At 56.0% G+C, this 16,197-nt stretch overlaps 2 protein-coding genes across 10 annotated transcripts in view; one reads left to right on the plus strand and one right to left on the minus strand.

Moving 5' to 3' along the window:
* The window catches only part of LOC148675063 (CAP-Gly domain-containing linker protein 4), a 41,291-nt gene extending 35,967 nt beyond the window's left edge, over positions 1–5,324 (plus strand). For 7 of the 9 annotated variants that reach the window (XM_088625996.1, XM_088625992.1, XM_088625998.1 and 4 more), the window contains 3 exons: positions 1,486–1,550; positions 1,722–1,797; positions 2,481–5,324. In XM_088625996.1, the coding sequence (XP_088482122.1) occupies positions 1,486–1,550; positions 1,722–1,797; positions 2,481–2,835 (496 nt within the window). In that variant the 3' untranslated portion in view covers positions 2,836–5,324. Of the gene's footprint in view, positions 1–1,485; positions 1,551–1,721; positions 1,839–2,480 lie in introns of all 9 variants that reach the window. The other 2 variants (XM_088626001.1, XM_088626000.1) reach the window with 2 other exon arrangements.
* Positions 5,325–6,863: 1,539 nt separating this feature from the next.
* The window catches only part of alk (ALK receptor tyrosine kinase), a 255,900-nt gene continuing 246,566 nt past the window's right edge, over positions 6,864–16,197 (minus strand). The window contains exons 23-29 of the mRNA XM_088626040.1: positions 15,530–15,659; positions 13,603–13,700; positions 12,943–13,035; positions 12,155–12,256; positions 11,520–11,654; positions 10,711–10,801; positions 6,864–9,602 (exon numbers count right to left, since the gene is read on the minus strand). Coding sequence (XP_088482166.1) covers positions 8,790–9,602; positions 10,711–10,801; positions 11,520–11,654; positions 12,155–12,256; positions 12,943–13,035; positions 13,603–13,700; positions 15,530–15,659 — 1,462 coding nt within the window. The 3' untranslated portion in view covers positions 6,864–8,789. The remainder of the gene's footprint in view (positions 9,603–10,710; positions 10,802–11,519; positions 11,655–12,154; positions 12,257–12,942; positions 13,036–13,602; positions 13,701–15,529; positions 15,660–16,197) is intronic.

Here is a 16,197-nt window from a genome sequence, read left to right on the forward strand (position 1 = left end):
GCAGGAATAGGAGAGAGGGCGGCCCTGTTCAGTCCCTGTGTCTCCTGCAGGAATAGGAGAGAGGACAGCTCGGTTCAGTCCCAGTGTCTCCTGCAGGAATAGGAGAGAGGGCGGCCCTGTTCAGTCCCCGTGTCTCCTGCAGGAATAGGAGAGAGGACACCCTGTTCAGTCCCCGTGTCTCCTGCAGTAATAGGAGAGAGGGCAGCCCTGTTCAGTCCCTGTGTCTCCTGCAGGAATAGGAGAGAGGGCGGCCCTGTTCAGTCCCCGTGTCTCCTGCAGGAATAGGAGAGAGGGCGGCCCTGTTCAGTCCCTGTGTCTCCTGCAGGAATAGGAGAGAGGGCGGCCCTGTTCATCCCTGTGTCTCCTGCAGGAATAGGAGAGAGGGCAGCCCTGTTCAGTCCCTGTGTCTCCTGCAGGAATAGGAGAGAGGGCAGCCCTGTTCAGTCCCTGTGTCTCCTGCAGGAATAGGAGAGAGGGCGGCCCTGTTCAGTCCCTGTGTCTCCTGCAGGAATAGGAGAGAGGACAGCTCGGTTCAGTCCCTGTGTCTCCTGCAGGAATAGGAGAGAGGGCGGCCCTGTTCAGTCCCCGTGTCTCCTGCAGGAATAGGAGAGAGGACACCCTGTTCAGTCCCCGTGTCTCCTGCAGTAATAGGAGAGAGGGCAGCCCTGTTCAGTCCCCGTGTCTCCTGCAGGAATAGGAGAGAGGACACCCTGTTCAGTCCCTGTGTCTCCTGCAGGAATAGGAGAGAGGACAGCCCTGTTCAGTCCCTGTGTCTCCTGCAGTAATAGGAGAGAGGGCAGCCCTGTTCAGTCCCCGTGTCTCCTGCAGGAATAGGAGAGAGGACACCCTGTTCAGTCCCTGTGTCTCCTGCAGGAATAGGAGAGAGGACAGCCCTGTTCAGTCCCTGTGTCTCCTGCAGTAATAGGAGAGAGGGCAGCCCTGTTCAGTCCCCGTGTCTCCTGCAGGAATAGGAGAGAGGACACCCTGTTCAGTCCCCGTGTCTCCTGCAGGAATAGGAGAGAGGGCAGCCCTGTTCAGTCCCTGTGTCTCCTGCAGGAATAGGAGAGAGGACAGCCCTGTTCAGTCCCTGTGTCTCCTGCAGGAATAGGAGAGAGGGCGGCCCTGTTCAGTCCCTGTGTCTCCTGCAGGAATAGGAGAGAGGACGGCCCTGTTCAGTCCCTGTGTCTCCTGCAGGAATAGGAGAGAGGGCGGCCCTGTTCAGTCCCTGTGTCTCCTGCAGGAATAGGAGAGAGGACACCCTGTTCATCCCTGTGTCTCCTGCAGGAATAGGACAGAGGGCAGCCCTGTTCAGTCCCCGTGTCTCCTGCAGGAATAGGAGAGAGGGCAGCCCTGTTCAGTCCCTGTGTCTCCTGCAGGGGGAGCTGGAGGGTGGTGCTGTAGGCGTATGACGGGCTGTCTCTCTGCTCGGCGCAGGACAGTGTGTGTCTGCGGTGCTCTGGTGACAGTGCTGTCTGCTATTCACAGGATCCACGGCTCTCTGGACTCCCTGTCGGAGCTCTCGGCTGCTCGGCTCAACCACACCTTCCCAGGTGAGGCTCTCTGAGCACCTGCTGTCTGTCGTCCCACCCTGCCATACCTGCCAGCACCTGACGCCACCAGAAAGACGCTTAACACTGGCGCAGAATAACAGACCTGGTCAGGCCACAGCTCCTGCATAAAGACTAACTCCTGCCCTGTCTCTGCTCCTGTCTGTCTCCCAGGAATGCGCCGGAGCCTGAGCACCTCGTCCGCCCTCACTGCCCAGAGGGAGGCCAGCCGCAGGAGCCCGGTCAGCAGGTGACCAGAGCTCAGCTGCGCCCTTGTCTGTCCTCGTGTGGGTGTGTTTTGTCTCTCTGCACGTACACGTCTGCATGAGTCATAGGGAGGAGTAGCCCTTGCTGTTTCACAGTGCCGAGGGCGGCTGCTTCGTTGCATGTCTTCTGCGTCGTGTTTCCTCTCCGAGACTCCCTATCCCGCGTGCTCACCACCTTGCCGAAGTGTCCTGCCCTTCCAGGGAGATCCCTTTCAGATACAGTCTTCTGCAAGGCGCTGGATATCCGATCCCGTCTGCCGTCGTGTTTCAGTTCCCCTGTCTCTGCTGCCTGTGCATCTGTGTCCTGTCAGGATCTGACCTGCCTGGAGAGGCAAAGCTCGGCCTCTGATATCATGTAGGGCCTGACACAGATGCTCATGGTGAAAACTGATACTTTGCATAGGACAGTTTGAAAGTGCTGCTGGGAAACTGCGCTGTTTTGAGTTTCCCTGTGTCTGCTGCCTGTGTTTCTGTGTCCTGTATACTGGCAAACTGTGTGACTGGCAAAGTTCAGTTCAAGTGGAGCCTGACTCAGATGCTCACGGTGAAGCATGTGGGGCAATTTGGAGGTGCACCTGCAGTGCATTGTGGGAAGCTGGTCTTTGTAATGAGGCTGTGCAGCTGTGCGGTGCCAGTTCTGACCCGGGTTCCCTGTCTGTCCCACCAGGACCCGCCCGCCGGGCCTGCGGCGCAGCTGGAGCACCGCCAGCACTGGCAAGGCAGTCGGGGGCGCCGGCGCGGGGACCCCCGGCTCGGATGGCGCCGTCAAGCTGCACCTGGGCATGACGGTCCTCCTGACCAGCGCCAACGAGATGGGCACCGTCCGCTACCTGGGGCCCGCGGACTTCGCCCCCGGGCTGTGGCTGGGCCTGGAGCTGCGCGCCCCCAAGGGCAAGAACGACGGCTCGGTGGGAGACCGGCGCTACTTCAGCTGCCGGCCCGGTCACGGGGTACTGGTGCGGCCCAGCCGGGTCACCTACAGGGGCATCAACGGCGCCAAGCTTGTGGACGAGGGCAGCTAGAGAGGGTGAGGGAGAGGGGCAGGGCAGGTGCAGGAGCAGACCACTTCCTGCCCTGTGCTTTGGGGGGGACACTCTCTGACGTGATCTCGCAGCTCCGCTCTTTCCCACACTGCACTGCAGCGATGCCAGCCTGAGGTCAGGTCATTGGGCGCTCAGCCACAGACTAGGACACACCCCCACTGCGCAGGTCTGGGGGTTTCCTGCAGGTGGGCAGGTCAGTGCACAACTGCGTTGGTCTGGTCTTGGTCTGGGAGTGAGCAAATTGGGTGGGGGGGGGGGCGGATTCCAATATTGCCAGTGGGATTGCACTGGACCTGTGACCGAAACCGTGTCGGTGGTGGTTTTTTTATCTGGCTGCGGTGTTTCTGCTCCGGGCTCCCAGGTGTGAGCTTCCTTCCTCCCAGGCTGTTAACTGGGTTCAGCTGGCAGCCCCTGAACCAGCCTGGTGCCAGCCTGCTGCCTGGTCCGGGCAGATTCCTTAAATCGTGCCAGAGGGGCAGAGGAGGCTATATTCCGGACAGCACTGGGGGCTTCGTTAACATTGTCATTTAAAATCAGTCGGAGCCTCCTGCAGCTCTGCAGCGGTTCTGGTGGGGGACAGCCAGTAGGGGGCGCTGTCTGGCCTGGGTCCGCAGTCCGTAGCACAGTGAGCTGGGCTCCTCCTGCCCCTCCTGCCCCTGTCCTCTGCGCCCTCGGTGACCCACTGGCAAGCCCTTCTTCCCAGTCTGAGCCCCGATCGCCCTGGGGTTTGAGAGACACCCAGGCGCTTTGGGCCGGGGCCACTCTCGGCGCCCTGCCACTGATCCGAATGACCTCCCACCTTCTGTCATTGGGTTTCGAGCAATTCAGTTGAATGAAGCAATTAAAGATGCTGTCTGAACTGAGACGCTGTTCAGAGCACAGAAACCAGCACAACTCGCCCAGGGCTTTCAGGGGGGCTTGTCCAGGGTCTGGCTGACCACACAGCTCTTCCCTGAGTCTTGAAGCACACAGCAGCCCTGCGCTGCCCACTGGGAGCCTTCTGCCTGCTTGAGGCTGTCCTGATGGGATACGATCGGCCTTGCTGCTGTTGAGCCAACGGGTGTCCGTATATAAATGTCTAGTACCTAAATTCCCAAGTGCTTTCGTTTTCGGTGTGTTTGCTCATCAGTGAGTCAGTGTTTGCAGTGTATTTGCGAGTGGTGTTTCTCGCCGCCCTAGTGGACATTAGATGACTAGCGCTTTGACGCTGTATGTACTGACGGACCTGCTGGAAGGCGAAGTGAGGATCCAGCCCAGACCCTCCAGATCTCCATGGACTGGTGGTGTTGGTTCTGTCCACCCAGGTTCCGGTGCTGCTGACAGATGAGCCCGTTGATTGAGCTCTAATGAAGAGGGGCTGGGCTGGCACCATTCCTGGGGTGGGAGAGATGAAGAATCTGCAGTGGACCTGCACTCTGTGTTGTCATATCACCATGTAATGGAGAGCAGCGCCCCCCTGTGGTGACAGGCGTGGAGTTGAAATCCCAAGACCAGACAAATGAGTTGAGTGTGTGACAATCGAGAGCAGAGCTAACGGCAATACAGGGCCCCTCCAGGTCACTGTGGGGTGGGAGTGGCTGGAGCAAGCTCCTTGATTGTTTAATTGATATTGGAAGTGACAGAACAGCTGAAATGAGCTGCGCTTGTCTTAGAGCTCTACAACATAGTGAAGCAGAAGGGGCCGTGCATTGACTGGCCCGGATGTGAGGGTCTTTGATCTTTTGAATATTTTTTTCAAATGTGAGAAGTCATTATCTTGCAATACTCCTGAAAGGAAATGCAATAATTAGAAGTTTGATTTTTTTTTTCCTGGATCTTGGCCAGCCCTCCCGGTCTCTCCCAGTGCTGGTGTGGGGTGTGCGCCAGTTTGTCTGTGAGGCGGTCAGCCTGCTGCAGGTGAAGGACAGCGGAGACAGCCCAGCAGACAGACAGACAGACGGGCTGGGCTTGGGCTCGTTTCTCCCCCGCTCGCTCGGCTCGGGGTTTCGCCTGGGTGTTTCACAGAGCCTTGAGGCCTCAAGAAGTCACCTGAACTGTGAGCGCTGGCAGCGGATGCACAGAGACACGGCTCGGCTCCATCGAGGAATTGTCCAGGGGTCCGAGCGGTGAGCAGGAGCCGTGAGGCCCTGGGGGCGCACACTGGGGTCACCCGGCCTAGGGTTTGAAGAGCCCTGGTGGTCCAGGTGATTTCTGGAGGTGGCCGCTTGTTGAAGGCAGATCAGCGGCTCCAGGGTCCAGGGGCCTGATTGGCAGGTTTGAGTGGAGCCCGTTACCCCAGTGTGTGTGTGTGTGTGAGCTGTGCTCTGCTCTGTCGTGAAGGTGCGTTTTCTGTCTGGTGGATCATTGCTGTTGTATCTCAGCAGTCAGGGCTGTGGTCACTGTTTGCCACTGTTAAACCTGCTTTTATCTAGCACACAGGGTTCTTTGTAAAATAATAGAGAATAAAGATTTCTATTCTAATTGCTTTATGTTTGTGCACGTGATCCCTTTCATTGCTGTTGACGGATGGTACTACTGTCATTTGCCTGGTTTGAAATATTGCTGCTGCTTTGACTTTAAAAGCCGGGAAACCCGACACTTCTGTCAGTCGGACCTTGTATTGAAATTGGGTAATGAATGCTTCTGACATCCCACTTGACAGCATGGTCCCACCCAGGGAATGACCAGAGGATGGAGACGTCTGCCTGGACTCTTCAGTACGTCCCAGCGCCCGGAGGGTCACGGTCCACTCCCTCTCAGTCATGAGGACACAAGGTTACAAATGGGAGGAGGCCATTCGGCACACTGCGCCCCTTGACCTCTTTGGGTCCAGCCTGTAGGCCCCGCCCCTTGCCCCACCCCCAGCCCCAGTAGTGTGAAGTCTCCGCCCCCTCTGGGCTCTCCTGGTGTGGCCGCGCCCCCTGCTCCCCATCCCTGTCCAAACCCACATCCTCTAGCAGTTCCTCCTTCAGATCACATGCAAGTGTCAGTGCCACCTCATCCTTCACCCCTGGGGGCTCCCTTGTGCAGTGGGATGGAAATAGAGACTTAATTTCCATATTGAAAAGTATGTTTTGTAATTCTGTTCCGTTTCTACTGCTTAACGGTGCTATTTTAAGAGGGCACCCTCTGGATTTACACCATTAAGACATAGAGAGTGTGACATTTTTATTTAGTTATTTAATACCAGCTCTTTTTATTTTTTCAAATATCTTACATATGTACAGAGTTGTCAAATCATCAGGCGCAAGGAAATATGGCACAGCACTACTCTCAGGGGCTATTTGTCCATACTGCTGAAGTCAGGTGATCAGTGCAGGTGATGGGCTGACCTTTGACCTGACAGATCACACCTGTGGCACACCTGTGACCGAACAGCCCTCGTCACACTGTCTCACCCGTAAGCTCCCAGCGGGCTGGCCTGCAGGCTTCTGATCTCCCTCCGGCCGAGCACGGAGGATCTGCAGGGAGTTGAGCATTGGGCTGACTTGACCTTTTTCTCCGGGTGTAACGCGGGTGAGATGAGTTCTCGCAGTCTCTCCTGAAGTACCTGCCCGGCGCTGGCTGGGGCAACTGACTGGCTGCTCCGGTTGCTGTCAAACCCCAATCCACTGCTTCACCCGGCTGGGAGTTGTGACCCCAGCGCCTGCTGCTTTTCTGTCCCAGCTGAGCTCTCCTGCTGCCAGACAACAGTTCCGTTGTTTCCAGCTGTTAAAAACGTGCAGTGTCCAAGTTACCTGTACCATTTCACTGGTTCATTGGAAATCTGTGGCTGTGCAAAGAGCTGAAGAAAAGCTTGGATTCATCAAAAATCTTCACCAGACAGGCTGAAGGCTGGCCCCCAGTGTGTGGGTGAGCTTCCTGTTCGTGCAGCGAGAGCCCTGGAGCCCAGCTGCAATGACACGCTGTTTCACTGGGAGAGATGGGGTGTTCATGTTGGCAAGTGTTACACACAGGTGTGTGTGTGTGTGTGTGTGTGTGTGTGTGTGTGTGTGTCACTCTATACACACACACACACACAGACACAGGTGTGTGTGTGTGTGTGTCACTCTATACACACACACACACAGGTGTGTGTGTGTGTGTCACTCCATACACACACACACAGCTGGAGTGTGCCTGGCCTAGAATGCTGGGATGTGACAGTGTGTCAAGACCAGCGTGCTGCTGTTTGTTAGTGTGTCAGTGCTGGGGTATGACAATGTGTCGGTACTGGGATGCTGGTGTGTTGCAGTGTATCAGTGCTGGGGTGCTGGTGTGTGATACAGTCAACGCTGGGGTGTGACAGTGTGTCAATGGGCCGCCTGCCTGCATGAGCCCTGCAGTTTTCTGACACTGTAGTGTGTGTTCACACTTCTCCATGAGCACCCTGTTTGAGGGCTTGAGCTGCGGATCTGTGGACTCTTCCTGTTCTCGAAGCAAAGCCTTGCTTTCCTCAGAGCCGAGGGATGAGTAGAAATATACAAAATAACAGAAGAACACAGACTCCTGAAGCAGAAGCAATTGTGGCAGGGAGGAGTGGGGGCAGTGTTCAAATTGCCCTGCAACCCTACCCCCTCTCCACCCCCGTGTGCCCCACCTCTACCTGCTGCCCCTCCCTGGTGTGCCCTGCAACCCCACCCCTGCTCCACCTCAATCTGCCCCACCCCTGCCCCTTCTCCTCCCCAATATGCCCCGATACCTCCTGCTCCACCCTGGTGTGTCCCTCCCCCAAGCCTTGCTCATCCCCCCTGGCTGTGTGCAGGAGACGCCCTGCACTCCTGGACCAGACCAGTGCTGGCAGCAGTGGCCTGCAGGAGGTCCAGAAGGCCTTTGTGTGCCACATGGACCAGGCCTGGCAGTGGGGCATGTGACCAACCTCTGCCATCGTGTCGGAGATAAAAATCGCACGCCATGAAAAAATATACACAGGCCCCACACAAACGATAAATGAGCAAATAAACAAGCAGACTACGTGGTGAACATTATGTGTGCAGCAGGCTGTACCTGCGTCTTGAGTTTTGCAATCATCTCTGCGCCCCAATGTCCTGGCAAGGTAGATGTTGAACAGCAGGGGTTGGGGTGTAACCTGGGGGTGCCCAGATTTCCCCCACAGCACTGGGGGGGGTCTGGGTGCTCTGTGGAAGTGTGCACGATGATGACCGCTGTGTGTACCTGCAGGTCCCCTGAGAAACATTTCCCTTGTCCTTGTCCAGGGGACACCTCCTCCTGGGGTGCCGAGTGGCATCCAGAATGGCTGGATCAGGGGTCTGGAGTCCAGGGCATGAGGGGCCCAGGATGGAGTCCTCTGGGTTGGAGGAGGACCAGTCCAGCCTGCTGGCTGAGGTGTCCGAGCTGCAGCCTTTAGCACGGGCTGGAGTTGCTCTCTCAGCGGAAGAGGAAGAGCAGAGGACAGACAACGAAGAGCGTCAAGAATGGGGATCCGAGGAGAGGGGTTCAGAGGAGGAGGACCCCCTCAGGACAGATCTGCACTTGGGGCGCAGCCAGGCTCTGTCGGGGCCTGCAGGTTCATGTGTGTGTTCTGGTTACAACAGAGTGGCGCTGTGTGTTCCTGTGTATGTGTGTGTCCTGGTTATAACACGGTTGTGCTGTGTTCCTGTGTGTGTGTGTGTGTGTGTGTGTGTGTGTGTGTGTGTGTGTGTGTGTGTTTCCTGGTTAAAACACAGTGGCGCTGTGTGTGTGTGTGTCCTGGTTATAACACGGTTGTGCTGTGTTCCTGTGTGTGTGTGTGTTTCCTGGTTAAAACACAGTTGTGCTGTGTGTTCCTGGTTATAACACAGTGGTGCTGTGTGTGTGTGTGTTTCCTGGTTAAAACACAGTTGTGCTGTGTGTTCCTGGTTATAACACAGTGGTGCTGTGTGTGTGTGTGTGTCCTGGTTATAACACGGTTGTGCTGTGTTCCTGTGCGTGTGTGTGTTTCCTGGTTATAACACAGTGGCGCTGTGTGTTCCTGGTTATAACACTGTGGCACTGTGTCCGTCCACCTTGGTCAGCCGGGGGTCCTGCAGGCCGGTGGTTGCCATGGGGACGAGCAGTGGTCGGCTGTCCTCGGAGGTGCCTGTCCGGCCGAGCGCGGCAGGCCTCTGGGGGGGCGGAGGGGGGTTGCTGGGCGGCTCGAGGGGCAGGCCTCGCTCCTGGTAGCCGTAGCCGATGTTGCCACAGGGGAAGCGGCGCAGTCTGAAGAGCGGCGCAGGCGGGAGGGCTGACGGCTCCAGGAGCAGCGGGTTGGGGGGAGCAGGGGGTGGGGGAGGAGGTGGAGGGGGCATCAGAGGTCGACAGGGGGCGGCCTGATGCTGCTGCCCCCCTGCCCCTGCCCCTGCCCCTGCCCCGGCGGCTTCCTCGACAGTCCTGCCGCCCCGCTCCTGCCCCTCCAAACAGGCCCGCTGCCTCTGCTTCTGCTCCAGGTACCAGGACCCGTAGGTGGGGTTCCACAGGCTGGTGTGCTTGCCGTTGCGGGGCTCCCTCTCAGGGGGCTGCCCCTGGGAGAAGGCCAGGTTGACGTGGCCCCCCTCAGGCTCCCTGTAGCTGGGAGGGGGCGGCGCTGGCTGCTGGGACTGCTGGGACTGCTGGGACTGCTGGATGGGCTGCAGGTACGGTCCCCCATCTCGACCTCGCTCCTCCTGGCCACTGCCTCCTTCCAGGGCTTGGGGAGACACCAGCAGGGACGGGGTGCTGCCTGGGTCCTCTGGCCGCATGGGCACCTTCTCCTCCTCCTCCGGGGCTGGGCCATACTCCACCGGGAGAGGCATGTTCACCACATCCGGGTCCTGAGAGGGAGACGGTGCAGAGGACTGAGAGGCTCATGAAGGCAGCAGTAACGAGGGAGCAGTCCCTGTGTGCTCTCAGGGTGTGAGGGTGTAGTCTGAGTGTGTTCCTGCAGACAGTCACTGTGCTCTCAGGGTGTGAGGGTGTAGTCTGAGTGTGTTCCTGCAGACAGTCACTGTGCTCTCAGGGTGTGAGGGTGTAGTCTGAGTGTGTTCCTGCAGACAGTCACTGTGCTCTCAGGGTGTGAGGGTGTAGTCTGAGTGTGTACCTGTAGACAGTCACTGTGCTCTCTGTGTGTGAGGGTGTAGTCTGAGTGTGTTCCTGCAGACAGTCACTGTGCTCTCAGGGTGTGAGGGTGTAGTCTGAGTGTGTTCCTGCAGACAGTCACTGTGCTCTCAGGGTGTGAGGGTGTAGTCTGAGTGTGTTCCTGCAGACAGTCACTGTGCTCTCAGGGTGTGAGGGTGTAGTCTGAGTGTGTACCTGTAGACAGTCACTGTGCTCTCTGTGTGTGAGGGTGTAGTCTGAGTGTGTACCTGCAGACAGTCACTGTGCTCTCTGTGTGTGAGGGTGTAGTCTGAGTGTGTACCTGCAGACAGTCACTGTGCTCTCTGTGTGTGAGGGTGTAGTCTGAGTGTGTACCTGTAGACAGTCACTGTGCTCTCTGTGTGTGAGGGTGTAGTCTCAGTGTGTACCTGTAGACCGTCACTGTGCTCTCTGTCTGTGAGGGTGTAGTCTGAGTGTACCTGTAGACAGTCACTGTGCTCTCTGTGTGTGAGGGTGTAGTCTCAGTGTGTGCCTGCAGACAGTCACTGTGCTCTCTGTGTGTGAGGGTGTAGTCTGAGTGTGTACCTGTAGACAGTCATTGTGCTCTCTGTGCGTGAGGGTGTAGTCTGAGTGTGTACCTGTAGACAGTCACTGTGCTCTCTGTGTGTGAGGGTGTAGTCTGAGTGTGTACCTGCAGACAGTCACTGTGCTCTCTGTGTGTGAGGGTGTAGTCTCAGTGTGTACCAGTAGACAGTCACTGTGCTCTCTGTGCATGAGGGTGTAGTCTGAGTGTACCTGTAGACAGTCACTGTGCTCTCTGTGCATGAGGGTGTAGTCTGAGTGTACCTGTAGACAGTAGTCGATCCTCTCCAGGATAGTGGAGAAATTGGGCCTGTCTTCTGGCTGGTGCTGCCAGCTCTGGGTCATGATCCGGTACCTGTTGACACACAGAGTCATGATCAAGTCCTGATGCCCTCCACTTACTCCTAGAGTGTAAAAACAAAGTCATTTGTTCTAATGACTCACTTGGGCTTCTGTTTTTCAAACCTCTTTGGCTTTTAAGAACACTAGAACATCATTTGTATTAGAACCTTATCCAGCTGTTCCCGAAAGAAGCCAGAGTACTGGCATCACTCCTGGACAGCTTGTTCTACACTCCCACAACTCTTTGTGTATAAATGTGTTTCCTGTTCTCAGTTTTAAATGCACTAAGTTTCCACTTGTGTCCTCTGGTTTGTTGAAATGAAGAAATGTCTGAAGAAACACTGAGGCAGCACACTGGGAGTCCAACAGTCACCGCACAGAAACACACAGGCACTGCAGAGAGACTGAGAGACGGGCAGATGCTGAGATAGAGACACACAGGCACTACACAGAGAGAGAGAGAGACACACAGGTACCCCACACACAGGTGCTACACTGTGATAGAGAGACAGGCAGTGCACAGAGACACTCTGGCACTACGCTGAGATAGAGAGTCAACTCCTGCACTGGAAAACACTGGGCACCTGGCTGTGAACTGAAACGAGACTGCTTGTCTGTCCTGTTCCTTCGCCTTGTTCTGTCCGTTCTCTTGGATAACACTGCAGACTTCCCCGGGGCCTGCTGCATGCTGGTACTCTGAAGTGGTGTCACGTGCACGCTGGGGTACTCACACAGGCCCGGGGCAGTTCTTGGGAGGGTCCATCCTGCCCCCATTGGTGACAAACTCCAGGACCTCCTGGTTGCTGCGGCTGGGGTAGGGCATGTAGCCCAGGGAGAAGATCTCCCACAGGAGCACGCCGAACGACCTGCACACCCAGACACGCAGAAAGACACATCTCTGTAGCTGAAACGCTGACCCTGCCCCACCCCTCCCCGCCTGCTGCGCCCCTTGACTGCAGCCGGTATTCACGTTGAAAAGACATGAGCAACAGGTGGGCTGAGCTCAGTGTGAGGCCTTGGTCTGGAGAGCCACCGTCCGTCAAGATTCATGTCATTATCCTAATAATCAGATGGCCAGACACTCGGCCATCTGATCTGTTTGGTAGAAGTTAATTGATCCCAGTATCTCATCCAGCTCTTTTTTGAAAGAAGTCAGGGTATTTGCATTAAATGACACTAATGGGCCACTGTTCAACTCTCCCACAACTCTTTGTGTAAAGAAGTGCCTCTTTTGAATGTCTTCATTCCAGAGGACCTCCACACAGCTGGACTGGTGGGTAAGGGAGAGGTGACCAATATGGACAGTGGCTCTCCTGGACAAGAGCTGGCCAGAGGGGGCCTTGCTGACTGAGGATAGGGTGCTCACCAGGTGTCTGTTTTGGAGGTGAAGATGCCCTCCATGAAGGCCTCAGGGGGCATCCATTTCACAGGCAGCATGGCACGCCCTCCCTTCCTGTAGTAACTGGCCCTGTGGACACAGACATAAGACAGCACTTGATAGTAACAGGTGCAGGCTCAGGGTAAAATCCAGCTAAGTGCAACAGAAATAACCCCCTAGTAGCAGTTTGTCCCATTGAAGTATCATCTTCAATAACATGACGACTAGCTTGTTCCATACCCCCACAACTCTTTGTGTAAAGTGCTCCCTGAACTCAGTTTTAAATACACCTCCCCTTAGACGGACAGAGACTGGTTCAATGTATCACCATGTGGATCTCATCTATAGAGGTTGTAATAGCACAGACTTGCCAATAGAGGCCGCACAAGGACCTCTGTTGCTTGTAAATGGACACACCGAATGGTAATTAGTTAATTAGATTAACTCATTAGATTGGTGGTGCATAGTTATGCATTCTCACTTGGGGTTAATCAGTGGAATGTTTGGAGATAAACAGGTCTTATAGTATTAGTGGGTGGGAGGGAGAAGGATGTTTTGGAGTTCTTTTGTTGAAAACCCAGCTTTAACAAATCTTACTGCTCTGTTTTTGTTTTTGGTTTCTTCATGAACATTCAGACAGTGTGTGTGATGGGCAGTGCTGGGTGTGAAGGGGATGTGTGCTGTATTTAAGCTACAGGAAACATACAGTGTGTTGAGGGGCAGTGCTATGAAAGAGGCTTTGCTATACTGTGCTGATGCTCGGTGTTGTTCAGTACCTGTAGATATCCCTGGCCATCCCAAAGTCCCCGATCTTCGCCACTCTCCCTGGGCCTTTGCAGGTGAGCAGGCAGTTCCTGGCGGCTATATCCCTGCAGACAAGAGGAAATCAATCACCAGCTGTTCTGGCTTTGCTGTCTGATGACTTTCATTCCCATATTGAAGAGGGCTGATAGGCTGGTCATATCTTTGGGGGGGAGTGTAAAGGAAACTAGAATACCTGGTGCAAAACTAGGGGGAACATGCAAGCTCCACACATACAGATGTCTGGGCTGGGACCCTGGACCCTGGGGTAGTGGAAGTAGAAGCACAAATTGCCACAGTCACTCAGTCATTCTACACCCGTGAACACACACAGAAGAGAGTGAGGAAGTGTGTGCAGCCTCTTCCTACCTGCCCTCCTCCTGCCTTCCAGTCAATCGTCTTTTAACACCTCACAGGACACAGCACTGACCTGCCCCGTCTCCCCCACAGCCCACCTCTTCATCTGCCTAATGCCTGCAAACCTGAAACTGCACATATCCTGGCAGTGCAAACGTTGGCTCCTGTGGACCTCTGTGCACCTCTGGCAGTCTGTCAGCTCCGAGACCTGTCCTTGAGGAGCCAGGACTGAGCAGCAGGTGTGATTTCCTTCTGTGGGAGCAGGGCTGCAGTCTCACCTGTGGATGAAGTGGTTCTCCTCCAGATACTGGCAGCCCCGAGCAATGTCACGTGCAACATTCAGCAGGTCCACCATCGACAGACTGGAGGGCTGATCCTGGGAGAGAGAGACAGGTCAGGGACAGGAGTAGAAAGAGAGAGAGAGAGACAGATCAGGGACAGGAGTGGAGAGAGAGAGACAGGTCAGGGACAGGAGTGAAGAGAGAGAGAGAGAGAGACAGGTCAGGGACAGGACTGGGGAGAAAGAGACAGGTCAGGGACTCGAGAGGAGAGAGACAGGTCGGGGACAGGACTGGGGAGAGAGAGACAGGTCAGGGACACGAGTGGAGAGAGAGAGAGAGACAGGTTGGGGACAGGAGTGAAGAGAGAGAGACAGGTCAGGGACAGGACTGGGGAGAGAGAGACAGGTCAGGGACATGAGTGGAGAGAGAGAGACAGGTCAGGGACACAAGTGGAGAGAGAGAGAGACAGGTCGGGGACAGGACTGGGGAGAGAGAGACAGGTCAGGGACATGAGTGGAGAGAGAGAGAGAGAGACAGGTCAGGGACAGGACTGGGGAGAGAGAGACAGGTCAGGGACATGAGTGGAGAGAGAGAGAGAGAGACAGGTCAGGGACAGGACTGGGGAGTGAGAGACAGGTCGGGGACACGAGTGGAGAGAGAGAGACAGGTCGGGGACAGGAGTGAAGAGAGAGAGACAGGTCAGGGACACGAGTGGAAAGAGAGAGAGACAGGTAGGGGACAGGAGTGAAGAGAGAGAGAGAGACAGGTCTGGGACAGGACTGGGGAGAGAGAGACAGGTCAGGGACACAAGTGGAGAGAGAGAGAGACAGGTCAGGGACAGGAGTGAAGAGAGAGAGAGAGACAGGTCTGGGACAGGAGTGGAGAGAGAGAGAGACAGGTCAGGGACAGGAGTGAAGAGAGAGAGACAGGTCAGGGACAGGACTGGGGAGTGAGAGACAGGTCGGGGACACGAGTGGAGAGAGAGAGACAGGTCGGGGACAGGAGTGAAGAGAGAGAGACAGGTCAGGGACAGGACTGGGGAGAGAGAGACAGGTCAGGGACACGAGTGGAGAGAGAGAGACAGGTCGGGGACAGGACTGGGGAGAGAGAGACAGGTCAGGGACACGAGTGGAGAGAGAGAGAGAGAGACAGGTCGGGGACAGGACTGGGGAGAGAGAGACAGGTCAGGGACACGAGTGGAGAGAGAGAGAGAGACAGGTCGGGGACAGGACTGGGGAGAGAGAGACAGGTCAGGGACAGGAGTGAAGAGAGAGAGAGAGAGACAGGTCGGGGACAGGACTGGGGAGAGAGAGACAGGTCAGGGACAGGAGTGAAGAGAGAGAGAGAGACAGGTCTGGGACAGGACTGGGGAGAGAGAGACAGGTAAGGGACACGAATGGAGAGAGAGAGACAGGTCACAGACTCCTGTGCATACACCCCAACATTTAAGGACACGAGCATGTGTTCAGAGCCGAATGTGGGATGTACAGCAGGAACTGTAAGGCAGCAGTCTGCTATACATGCAACCACACTGAAGAAATCCCAGAATCCACATCTGAAATCTAGTGGCTTTCTGTGGATTCCCAAACTCCGGCACAGCAGTGCCTCCCACCCCATAAATCACAACCGTCCAGCTTCTGACATCCCATTTCTGCCCCCCCGTCCCACGAGCTCACTCGCGAAGAGCCCTGCCCCTGCGGGGACTAGGACACACCAGAGACCGCCACGCTGCCTCCATTGGACCGAACCAGTCAGCCGGGCTGGCAGCGGAGGGGGGCGGGAGGAGGCTCGGACAGTGACGGGGCCTGTCCGGACCACGGGCCTGAGCCTGGAAACTGGGTGCTGTGGTGCCCTGTGACCGGGAGGCCCCTGGGCTGCTGGCCGGGCAGCCTGCTCTGCGGAGGGGGGGACGGGTGGCACTCACCAGCCGGGGCCGCGTCTCCCTCAGGAAGGTCTTGAGGTCTCCGCCCGCCATGAGCTCCAGCAGGATGAAGCGGGGCAGGGCCTGCAGGCTGACCCCGATACAGCGCACGATGTTCTGGTGGCTGAACTTGCTGAGGGCCAGGGGGCCAGGAGGGAGGGGAGAGAGCAGAGGCGCAGGGCGGAAGCAGTGAGAAAGACAATGGAGGAGGACAGCGAGAGGCAGAGGAAGGAGTTGGAGAATAATAATATTTACTAAATAGAATTAACTGCAGTGCAGTGTGTGTACAGTATATTGTACAGTACAGTTTCTCAGTGAGCTGTCCAGTGTGTACGGTGTGTGTGTATATTGTACAGTACAGTGTCTCAGTGAGCTGTCCAGTGTGTACGGTGTGTGTATATTGTACAGTACAGTGTCTCAGTGAGCTGTCCAGTGTGTACGGTGTGTGTGTATATTGTACAGTTCAGTGTCTCAGTGAGCTGTCCAGTGTGTACGGTGTGTGTGTAATTTGTACAGTTCAGTGTCTCAGTGAGCTGTCCAGTGTGTACGGTGTGTGTGTATATTGTACAGTTCAGTGTCTCAGTGAGCTGTCCAGTGTGTACGGTGTGTGTATATTGTACAGTACAGTGTCTCAGTGAGCTGTCCAGTGTGTACGGTGTGTGTGTAATTTG

The sequence above is a fragment of the Lepisosteus platostomus genome, chromosome 3 (assembly GCF_059453375.1).
Source record: "Lepisosteus platostomus isolate fLepPlt1 chromosome 3, fLepPlt1.hap1, whole genome shotgun sequence".
NCBI lineage: Eukaryota > Metazoa > Chordata > Actinopteri > Semionotiformes > Lepisosteidae > Lepisosteus > Lepisosteus platostomus.